This window comes from Diospyros lotus, chromosome 7, assembly GCF_014633365.1.
Source record: "Diospyros lotus cultivar Yz01 chromosome 7, ASM1463336v1, whole genome shotgun sequence".
Taxonomy (NCBI): Eukaryota; Viridiplantae; Streptophyta; class Magnoliopsida; order Ericales; family Ebenaceae; genus Diospyros; species Diospyros lotus.
This window is the reverse complement of record NC_068344.1, coordinates 28,561,761-28,574,106: the sequence shown is the minus strand read 5'-3', so window position 1 is coordinate 28,574,106 and position 12,346 is coordinate 28,561,761. Positions and strand designations below refer to the sequence as shown.

General features: G+C 34.9%; 1 protein-coding gene across 1 annotated transcript; it reads left to right on the top strand.

Annotated features, from left to right (window-relative positions):
* Positions 1-385: 385 nt before the first annotated feature.
* LOC127806903 (uncharacterized) lies at positions 386-2,531 on the top strand. Its single transcript, XM_052344476.1, has 2 exons — positions 386-573; positions 1,082-2,531. Exon 2 carries the CDS (start codon positions 1,137-1,139, stop codon positions 2,241-2,243), a length of 1,107 nt encoding a protein of 368 aa, XP_052200436.1. The 5' UTR covers positions 386-573; positions 1,082-1,136; the 3' UTR covers positions 2,244-2,531.
* Positions 2,532-12,346: the final 9,815 nt, after the last annotated feature.

The window sequence follows — 12,346 nt, the reverse complement described above, 5'->3', positions numbered from 1 at the left end:
TAAATTGGACTATATCAATTAATGGGCTGTTATATCATGACATTATTATTTTAATATTTAAGAGCTTGCATGTCACATGCTCCCCCTTGGGTGGAGGACCTAAATTGGACTATATCAATTAATGGGCTGTTATATCATGACATTATTATTTTAATATTTAAGAGCTTGCATGTCACATGCTCCCCCTTGGGTGGAGGACCTAAATTGGACTATATCAATTAATGGGCTGTTATATCATGACATTTTTATTTTAATATTTAAGAGCTTGCATGTCACATGCTCCCCCTTGGGTGGAGGACCTAAATTGGACTATATCAATTAATGGGCTGTTATATCATGACATTTTTATTTTAATATTTAAGAGCCAAGCTCTGCAACGTCTCACCAGTTACGAGCAATACGCCCAATTCAACATTTAATTAAATATATATAGAAGATGAAAAGAGTAAGTTGGGGTTAGTCTATCTTTCTCATAGATATTAGTTCTTCAAAAGGTTTTATGCAGATCGATCCGCAGGAAGAACAACAACCGACGCAACCCCTAATTATTATTTTCACCCTCTTCTCTCTCAGGTGAGGCGATTACTTTTGATTAATGGTTTCTGTTGATTAGCATAGAGAGAAATGGTAGTAATGACTCTTTGACCAAAAAAAAAAAAAAAATCTTTGCTTCAGATCTGTTCGAATCTGGCTTCTCTTGTTGTATCGGTACCATATATACTCATTGAATGTGTATCTGTTTTGTATTTATACCAAATTCCAACGCGAAGACACTATTTTTAAGGAGAAAAAAAAGCTTTATATTGTTGTGTATTACTCAAAAGAAAGATTTTCTTTTCAGTAATTTAGAAGAGGCCAAAGCTAATAACGGTAGTTGAACTTCTGGAATTAGGAAGTCTTAAGACTGCATTAGTATTAGAACTGAGTAATATTTGACCCTCGATATGATCTGTCTTCTGCATTCTACGGATATTCATTGTGTTCTGCACAAGGAAATTTTAAAATTTGTATAAAAAAGAACATATATATACGTACATATATATTTACAATTCTTATACTAAAAAATATTGGTAATTTGCAGGTGACTATACAAATCCTTTCCTAGCAGAAATCCTTGCCAAAAAATAGAAGAAGATATGGAAGAAGAGCTTCAATTGCAATATAAAAGGGTGGTGCAAGAGGCCGCTTCCCTGAAAGATGTTACAAAAGGAATCTATCATCCAATCATTGTAGCAATGAAAGGGCCTCCGTGCACAGAAAGGAGATTAGTAGCCCTTTGGTTGGCAGCTTCGTTTAGATGTTTCCTTCTTAAGGAGGATGACTTTCACGATTGTATCAGCACAACCCAAGAATTTTACCACATGGTACCCCAAATTGTTGAATCCCAGCTCCAATTTGGGCTCTCTATTATTATTGATTCTGAGCTCTCTGATCATTCCCAGTTTAGTCAACTGAAGGACGTGGCCAAAGCTAATGAAACCCCACTGTTCATTGTTGAATGTATAATTCAGACGAATGAGTTGAAATTATGTCGGATTCAAGAAGAAGAAAAAGAAGACATAGTTATGGCGTATGATACGGGCGATATCCCCAAGTTTACAGCGGACATTACAACAACTGGTGACATTAGCAAGTGTGTCTCCGAGTTGCTGCAATCGTTTGTTGCCCATTTTAAACCGCCTGATCGAAGTTCAAAATGCAATTGGCATTTGGTTCGCTTTCAAGATGAGCAGGAGAAGGAGAACTGCAAACAGTGCCAACAAAGTATCTCAGCACCCTCTTATAGATGCAAACATTGCGACTTAATATTTCATAAGTCGTGCACTGACCTTCCACAAGAGTTTTCGATAGATATGGATATAAACAACTACGTTTTGTCCCTTCGATATGCAGATGATGACCACAATGAAGATGTTAGGTGCAGCTGTTGTGAACAACTGATCAAAGGATATTACTACGACGATTGTGGTATGAAGTTTGGTCAGCTTGACCTCGACTGCATTTTTCTGCCCTTCATACGCACAACAAAGTTTCACGAACACCCGCTGATTCTTTTTTTCGCGCGCGAGGATTATAAATGTGGTGCATGTGGGATTGATTCCAAGAAAAGGCCTCGCTACACTTGCTGGATATGTCAGTATGATAAGTACATAACGATAGATCCACATTGTGCTTTGTCACCAGAGACAGCAGAGTATGAAGGCCATCGACATCCCTTCGAGCTCACTGTCTCTCCAGTATAGGAACAGGATGATTCTGGTAAACCGGTTTACTGTGATTTCTGTACGGAAGAAAGAGACCCAAATTACTGGATGTACTGCTGCGCTGAGAACTGTTATACTGCTCATCTCCGCTGTCTCGTTCCAGCAGAAAAGGTTTGGCCTCGTCTGGATATAGTAGATCATGTGATTGTAGAAATATAATCTTCAAGAACTTTAGTTGGCAATTGCATTCGAGGTTAGGCTGTTAAAGCTTTTTATGGGTTTAGTATTTAACGAAGCGCATTTTAATGACATATGCATTCAACTTTCCTTATCCCCTTCTTGTCTTGAACATATATATGGAACTAATTCATGGGTAATCGGTAATGTTAAACTAAATTGCATTTATTATCATTTCTTTATAATTTTAAATAATTTTATTATTAATTTGATGATAAACATATTATGTCCTAAAACATTTAATTAATTAACACATATCTTAAAAATAAGATACACTTAAATTACGATTAATTGGGCATATATATGGTGGAGGGGAAGAGAATGGGATTGAAAATGATACTCACAAAATGTTGTTTAATTGTTATGAAAGAATGAAATAACTCATTTTTTAGTGAATGACCCTTTTTCTTCAAACTACGTACATATATAAACTTCTTGTCAACCACTAATTCAGTGATTTTTATTTACTATTACTCCTTTTTCTTCACGCTTTCTTTCTCTACTAACAATTACGTCGGTTTCTAAAAAAAAATCCATCATTGACGGGTTCCTTTATTGACGTCTAGCTAAAATAATTTAGTGTCTTTTCTGAAGTTTTTTTAATACCGATACTAGAAAAATGTGATGTAAATATAAAGAAATCAGTGTATTGAGAAAAATTGTGATTTTGTAGACATTTTAAGAGTACGATTAAACAAACATGCAAAAAGACACAAAAGCCAAAAAGATTTTGTAGACATTTTTCAGAAGTGATTTATGATAAGACATTTTTTTTTTTTTTGGGTCTTTTCAGAAGTTTTTCTGTTCTAAGATTTAACACAAAAAGATTTTGTGTAAAATTAAACAAACATGCATGGCCACTCCAATTATTTCAGTTAGGTTAATTGAGATCAAAATTAAATTATTGGCCAAATAAACTCAAACTTTTAATTTACGGGGTCAAATAAACTCAAATTTTGCTCAACTGTCATGTGTAACTTACACGTGCTGCTAACCCTAAAAAAAAATAAAATCAAAATGCTAACGATAAAAGCCTTGATTTCTCTAATCTTCCATCCAAAACAAAAAAATCTAACAAATCAAAGAATATAGAATCGATGGACTCACCAGGGAGATCGACTTCAAGTGTTTCCACTATATCACAACAATGTCAGAATAGCGGTCGACATAAATTCAACTACAAAAGGGGCGTACTGGATATTCCCATTGCGGTATGAGGGCACCAAGATGGGTATCTTGAAATATCAACAATCTAGGCAAAAATTCTACTCTTGTAAGGTATTTGCTTGCAAAATTATTATTATTTTTTCTTTAATTTATAAAAAAATTTAATAAGAAGCTTGTACGAATAAAATTACTTGATTTTATTTTTTATTTTTCTTTTTCAAATGATGAATTATCTATTTTTTGAGTGGTATAATCCTGAGTTCACAATAGGTATGTGAAAGTAATAAATGAACTCAGATTTAATATAAAGACTCTAAAAATGCAAATAAAGAAAATGAAGGGATGAATTTCAAGTCAGACAGAAGAAAGTGATAATAGAAAAGATTTGAAGATTTTGAAATTGAAGATAAAAGTGGTAGATAAAAAGGGATCAATATAGCAAATATATGTGGAGATTTATGTATAGATTTTATGTTTTTTGTGTTCATGAATTATATTTGTGAGTGTTGGTTTTGCTTAAAATGGGGTAAAAACTATGATAGGATAGGATCTAATAAACTAAAGGTGGTTGTGGTGGTATTAACAACAGTTGGAAAGTGTGTTTTGTAAAGAAATGATAGATTGGTCATTTAAATGCAATGGAATATGTTGTCAAACACAATTCTTATCAAATTATTTTTATCTTTATTGTTGCTATCTAAACTGCAAAATATTTCGTGAGAATGGAATGAAAAGTAAACCAACACAATAATTTGTTAGGTATGCGTAGAGTAATAGCCTAGTCAATAGTTTTATAGAAATTGGTCGACTATTTTGGAAACAGTCAACAATTTTATTTAGGCAGTTGACACAATGGAATATGTTGTCAAACACTCCCTCTTCTTGCGCATAAGGAGTGTAAGTCACGCATAGATGTTAAGTAATAATCTGTGAAGCACGGAAATAGATGTTAAGTAATAATCTGTGAAGCACGGAAAAGGCACGGTGACGCCGTTTCGGCATTTTTGAACCGTTTCTTGTTTCGAAAACATTTCCCGAAACCTTTTTTGGATCATTTGTGTAATTTTCAAAAATTTTTAGGCCATTTCATAATTTTAAAAGCTTGGCTGGAAACACGTTTCCAGCGCACGATTACAACACAGCTGTACTTAGATCAGATCTGGCTCATTCCCTCTCTTCTTCCTCTTCTTCTTTTTATTCTTCTTCTTCTTCCAGTTCAATCTCTCTCGCCGCCGCCATCTGCTTCCAGTCCAATTGCTTCGTCGCCGTCTGCTTTAGGCTGGAAACAAATAATCAGAAAAACCTTTCATGATTGCTTCGTCGTCGTCTGCTTCCAGTCCAATTGCTTCTTCTTCTTGTTGATTTATGTATCTTACCAGCATGGTATAAATGGTATTAGTTGATGGCCACAAAAGTGACACTGCTGTGCCCTTTTCGCAGTTATTTTTCTGATTATTTGTTAGTATAAAACAATTTGTTGATGGGTTTTGTTTGGGTAAATTGATGCTTTGTTGTACTGTAAGATCTATTTATTAAAGGTTTTTAGGGCTATAAACAAAAAATTGGAAGATTTCGAAGGTTATGTAATGGGTACTAGTAAAATTGTTTATATGTGTATATGATATGGTCCTCTTATTTTTTATGTCTTGAACATTGTAAAATTGCGTGCTTAGGATTTTCGTTTTTTAATCTTGGTTGATTTATGAAGTGTTGTGTTTTTAATTTTTCAAATCCTTACTATTTTAGTACTTATGTTTATTGTTTATATTTGTTTTATAATACTTATGTTTATTGTTTATATTTAATTTTTTTTATTTTTTATATTAAAAATTATATTTACAAAAAAATCTCTATATTTTTAAATTTACAATTTACCATGCGTTTCCGTTTTCAACCTTTTTGAAAAAAATATCGTTTTCATATTTTTGTTGCTTATCGAAAATGTCTCCTATTTTCGTTTCCGTACAACTTAGATAATAATTAAGTTTATTTGCCTCATAAATAAAATGTTTAAATTTATTTGGTTGAAATCTTAATTTTAAATTCAATTAACCTAATTAAAATAATTGAGGAGTGGATTTGAACTTTTTTTCATTTAAAAATGGAAAGTACTGGCATCAATAAATTGCCATTTATGATTGATCTTTCATGACTCTTGATATTCATGCTCATGATTATATCAGGAAAAATTATATGTATAAAGTTTTATTTCACTGCACATGGCGAGGATCGAACTCACGATCCACTGAACTAACATCGACATATCACTTATCCAATCGTTTAACCTATACTTTAAGTGTTTATCCCATGTAATTTATACTCTCTATATGGTATAATGTTATTATAAGTATTTTGACCCTATGCCTTAAGAAACGGAATAAAAAAAAGCCCTTAAAAATATATATTATTATATCCCTTAAACAAACTTATCTTTGAAGGCCCTATATATATGTCGAAAGACAAAGTCAAGGAATGAGATATTATATATTATCTGTCAGTGCGTGCCAGCCCGATCGGGCGCTTCCTCTCCTACAAACGAAGCCCGCTTCAATTGCAGATGAAGCTCGATCGAGCTTCGATTGCAGACGAAGCCCGATCGGGTGCGACTAAGCCCCACACCCAATTGGGCTCCCCCGACTGTTGGGCTATGACACAGCCCGATTATCGCTGCCCAACAAAGCCCAATCAAGTTTGGGTTGCGATGATAGGGTTGGGACAATTGGGCTTCTTCTTCTTTTACTTGTGCTTTTACATGTGCTAAGACAATTGTTGTTTTTGTATTTTTTTTTCTTACAGATGGCTGAACAACAAACTACAAAATTTACTTATGTTCATGCTCACCGAATATTACCCCCCAGAATGCGAGTTACTACTCATTGTGGGATCAAACACCTTGAGGCGATGCGTCGTGCTCTAGACCGATACAAGTTATTGGATAGATTCCTACAGGGCCCATTAGGACATTTCTTGAAGATGCCTTTGTCCTTCCATTTGACTGCACCACAGTTGATATATCATGTTCTACTTAGGAAGGTGACATTTTCGAGTGTCCGCCACGATGAGATGTGGTTCGAGATTGGCGGCACACCATACAGGTACGGGAGGCAGGAGTTCATACTTATTAGTGGACTCCGATTTGGGGCTATTGATAGGGAAAGCCTTGAACCGAAACCTATTGAGCCAGAGAGTTTACGTGCTCGACTATTTCCACAACATAAGAAGGGGGTGACTGGAGACGACCTTGAATTACTTATTAGTACCAAAGAGGACATGGTTTCAGAGGATGCCCTGAAACTGATTTACATTGCTGTGGTCGACATATTTTTGTTGGGCCAGGATGAGCGTGGGCATGTGGATGATTTCTTGTGGACTATGGCCGAGGATTTACAAGCATTTGAGATGTTCCCTTGGGGTACATATGTCTACAGTAAGAGTCAACATTACATCCGGTTGGCCACGAAAGAAAGAAAATTGACTGGTGAAGGTGGGCAGAAAATCAACCTTTATGATTTTGTATGGGCGTTTCAGGTACTCTCTCCTTATTGTAGATGATTTGTCGTACTCACTCCTTATTGTATATGATTTATCTATAGTAATTAAATGTTTGTTTTGTTTTTTAATTTTTATTTTCATTTCTTTTTTTCTTTTGCTTTCTACAGTGGTGGTTGATCGAAACGTTCCCATGGATTCAGAATAAATGGGCCGTCAGATTGTCCGACGCAGACATTCCAAGATGCAGAAAATGGCTATCCAAAAAAATGCCACAGATAAAAAATTACGACTACTGTCTTAGGAAAGAAGTAAGTCTGCAACTTACCTCTAAATTTAGTTTATTTTTAAATCATATCTATCTATATAATACAATTTTGCAGGCACGAGGATCGAGTCCGACTCTTGAACCCACTGATGATGAGAGGGAAATGAATTTTTGGAGATCTTTTAACCCTCAACACTCGGTTGGGGTCGACATCTATAAATTTGGGGGCGGAAGGGGTGAAAAAGAGGAAGAGAATGACGGGGATGAGGACGAGGCGAGTATGATACATTTAGATGAGGAGGGAAAGGAAAAGAATGGGGAGGAGAAGGATAAGGAGGAGACAAGATTCCCTGATAGTTCGCACCACGGACAATACGAGACAGGGGTATGATTTTTATTATAATAATGATTTTAATTTATAGTTTTTGTAATTGTTTATATATTTTTTATAGGAGGGAAAGGAGAAGAAGGATAATGAGGAGGCAAGGTTCCCTGACAGTTCACATCACAGACAATACGAGGTAGGGGTATGATTTTTATTATAATAATGGTTTTATATTTTTGTAATTGTTTATATATTTTTTGTTTGCCTTTTGTAGATCACCGAGATGCTGAAACAGACTCTAGATATGTTGCGGAGAATAGATGGGGAAATGAGTCAGGTGAGGACACAATTGTTGAGACTAGAGAGGGCGCAGGAATCACTAGAGAGGGGGCAGGCAACACTATGTGCTCATCTACGCATCCCACATATTTCCCCAGATCGCAGCGATCATGCTCATGAGCAGTCCCAGGGTGGTGATCAGGTAGATCTTGATCATCACGATGAGGAGCAGGCATCTACATCTAGAGTAAGTTCCAAATTTACTTTTATATGTTTTACTTCATTCTAAAATACTATTTTGTAACAGTTAGGTTTTGTTCAGCTACAGGAGGAGAAAGTGGTTAGGGTCGACAGACGACCTATGCGAGATAGATTACCATCGCAATTTCGTCGGCCACCCTTCACCGATCCAACAAAATATAAAAGAAGAAAGAAGGATGCCGCTTTGGAGGGGTCGGACGTGGACTCGACGCCACCGGTACTAGACCTAATCCCGCCGGACATAGAGACAGTGCCCCCTGAGGGCTATATTGAGTTCATAGGTTCCAATGAAAATATTAGGTAAGTAACAATATTTATATTTTTTCTATTTGCATCAACAATATATTCTTACTTTTATTTTTCTTGGTTGTTGTAGTCTTCACACTAGTTTCATTCTCAACCTAACACCGGATGACCTCCGAAACATAGAGAATGAGGCCAACTGGTTGGAGGGTTACCATATTGATAGTTACATGTGTTGCTTGAGACGTATACAGTCTCGGCGTCAATATGACACAAACTACGCTATCATGTCAACCTCGCTTTTTGTGAGTTTGCACTACTTATTTATTTTTTTATTTTTTTTGTATTTAATTTAGTTTATGACCAATATTTTTATTTTATTTTTCAGGCATCCATAGTAAGATTTTGGGAACAGGAGTACGGGGGCAACAGGAGGTTTTTTGCGCCTTCTATCGCATCTATCTCGGAAGAGTGAACCGATTTCGTCGACGGACGCACTGACAGGAGTCTCCCTTGGTGGACGATCAATTATGTAAGTCTTAATTCATTCCATTTAATGATTTATTTATTTATTTTCGTACTACTGACGTATTAAAATAAAATACAGGTGTTGCTCCCTTGTAATGTAGTGAATTCTCACTGGTTTCTCTTAAAGATTTGCTTGAAAGATAGGAGAATTGTCATATATGACTTCAATGCCATGAATGAAGACAGTCGTAGGAGCAGGGTCGAAGCTATACAACCACTTGTGAGCCTTTTACCCATTCTACTAAAGAAAGCTGCATATTATGAACATGTAACCACAACTGCGACGATAGACAGAGATTGGGAAGTGGAGAATACTGATCCTCAGAAGTTGCCTCAACAACCGGATGGGTAAATTAATTTAAATTATATTACATAGTCAATTTTCAGGTAAATATGGTTATGCTACCAATGTGTGTTATGTCTAATACAGGGCCAGCTGCGGGTGCTACGTTATCAAATACGTCGAGGACATATTGAGGTATAATGAGGATCACTGGTAAATGCACCTGACTGTGGATGTCCGTACCCTCTAGAGACAGATTGAAATATTTTTATATAGACATAGTACGATAGTACGGTAGTATACTTGTAGATTAATAGATTAGAAGATTCTTCGTTTTGTGTTTTTATTTTCATATAGTTTAAATGTTGTATATATTTTTGAATAGGTATAGCAAATAGCAAATTATGTATTGTTCACTTGATGAAATGTGGTTTGTGGTGTTGTTGAGGGTAAGGGATAAGTGGTTGTGGTGGCAGTATGTTGTTGGGAAGAGAGACTGAGTCTCTAATGTTTTGATGTTGTCATGTTATTCCGTTGTTGGACATAGAGACTGAGTCTCTAATGCAGGTAGGATGACCAAGAAACAGGGGAGACTCTGTCGAAATTTTTAAATCATACTTGTGGGGTAATTTGAAGATCATTACATCATATTGGTTAAATGTTAGTACTTAGAACAATTCATCATGTATTTGTTGTGCATTCTACCTTCAACTAACCCAAACAACGTAATAAGAGATCATTTTAGTGTTAGTGGAAACCATAGATTGAGAGAAAAAAAAAAAAAAAACTTGAAAATGACAAAAGAAATTTTGAAGTTGTTCCTCACACAAAGTAAAAAATAATGACGTTGTTGTGATATATACATTCGGGCTTACCCAAATAACATTAAAAGACATCATTTTAGTGCTAATGGAACATACTAATTTGAAAAAAAATCAAGAAAAATTAAAAAATTTCATTTTCGAGCTTGGTGGGCCACAAAGCCCGATGGCCGGGTTTCGTGGGCTACAAAGCCCGATGGACGGGTTTTGTGGCCCACAAAGCCCGATTTTTTTTCGATTGAATTTTTTTTTTTGGTAGTTTCCCACTATTTGCCTCAAATAATAATGATTGTTAAGATAATACACTCTAATTTTTGAGCAAGTTTATTATCATAGCATTATTATCTTGATTTGTCCAATTATTAGTACCAATTGTGATCATGTGTTGGTTGGGTTGATGGTAGATGGACATTCTCATATAAAGTGAAAAATAATGACGTTGTTGTGATATATACATTCTGGCTTACTTAAATAACATTCAAAGACATCATTTTAGTACTAATGGAACATACTAATTTGAAGAAAAAATCAAGAAAAATTAAAAAATTTCATTTTCGGGCTTGGTGGGCCACAAAGCCCGATGGCCGGGTTTCGTGGCCCACAAAACCCGATGGCCGGGTTTTGTGGCCCACAAAGCCCGATTTTGTTTTTCGATTGATTTTTTTTTTTTTGTAATTTCCCACTATTTGCCTCAAATAATAATGATTGTTAAGAAGATACACTCTAATTTTTGAGCAAGTTTATTATCATAGCATTATTATCTTGATTTGTTCAATTATTAGTACCAATTGTGATCATGTGTTGGTTGTGTTGATGGTAGATGGACATCCTTACACAAAGTGAAAAATAATGACGTTGTTGTGATATATACATTCTGGCTTACCCAAATAACATTAAAAGACATCATTTTAGTGCTAATGAAACATACTAATTTGAAGAAAAATCAAGAAAAATTAAAAAATTTCATTTTCGGGCTTGGTGGGCCACAAAGCCCGATGGCCGGGTTTCGTGGCCCACAAAGCCCGATTTTTTTTTTCGATTGAATTTTTTTGTTTGTTTGTAGTTTCCCATTATTTGTCTCAAATAATAATGATTGTTAAGAAGATACACTCTAATTTTTGAGCAAGTTTATTATCATAGCATTATTATCTTGATTTGTCCAATTATTAGTACCAATTGTGATTATGTGTTGGTTGTGTTGATGGTAGATAGACATCCTCACACAAAGTGAAAAATAATGACGTTGTTGTGATATATACATTCTGGCTTACCCAAATAACATTAAAAGACATCATTTTAGTGCTAATGGAATAAACTAATTTGAAGAAAAATCAAGAAAAATTAAAAAATTTCATTTTCGGGCTTGGTGGGCCACAAAGCCCGATGGCCGGGTTTCGTGGCCCACAAAGCCCGATGGCCGAGTTTTGTGGCCCACAAAACCCGATTTTTTTTTTTCGATTGATTTTTTTTTTTTTTTGTAGTTTCCCACTATTTGCCTCAAATAATAATGATTGTTAAGAAGATACACTCTAATTTTTGAGCAAGTTTATTATCATAGCATTATTATCTTGATTTGTCCAATTATTAGTACCAATTGTGATCATATGTTGGTTGGGTTGATGGTAGATGGACATCCTCACACAAAGTGAACAATAATAACATTGTTGTGATATATACATTCTGGCTTACTCAAATAACATTAAAAGACATCATTTTAGTGCTAATGGAACATACTAATTTGAAGAAAAATCAAGAAAAATTAAAAAATTTCATTTTCGGGCTTGGTGGGCCACAAAAAGCCCGATGGCCGGGTTTCGTGGGCCACAAAGCCCGATGACCGATTTTTTTTTTTAAATTAAATTTTTTTTTGAAGATTCCTAGTAGTAGTATCAAATAATAGTGATTGTTAAGAAATTACACTCTAATTTTTTAGTATTATCATTGCATCATCTTGGTCCAATGTTGTTAGTAATTCATATATCAAAAAATTTTAGCAAAGTGTCCCTTGTTTCTAGGCCATTGAAACTGCATTATATACTCAGTTCTCTACTCAATAATATACTACAACACAAGCTGTCAATCATTAATTATGAGTTTAGATGAAGGAAACTGAAAGATTACGAATATGAATAAATCTCAATTTCAAATATTAATGTAAAAAATAATATTCAATACTGAACTCCAACAAAAAGAGATTTGATTGATGTTGTCATCCTTTTTGTATCGTGCCAGTGATTTTTG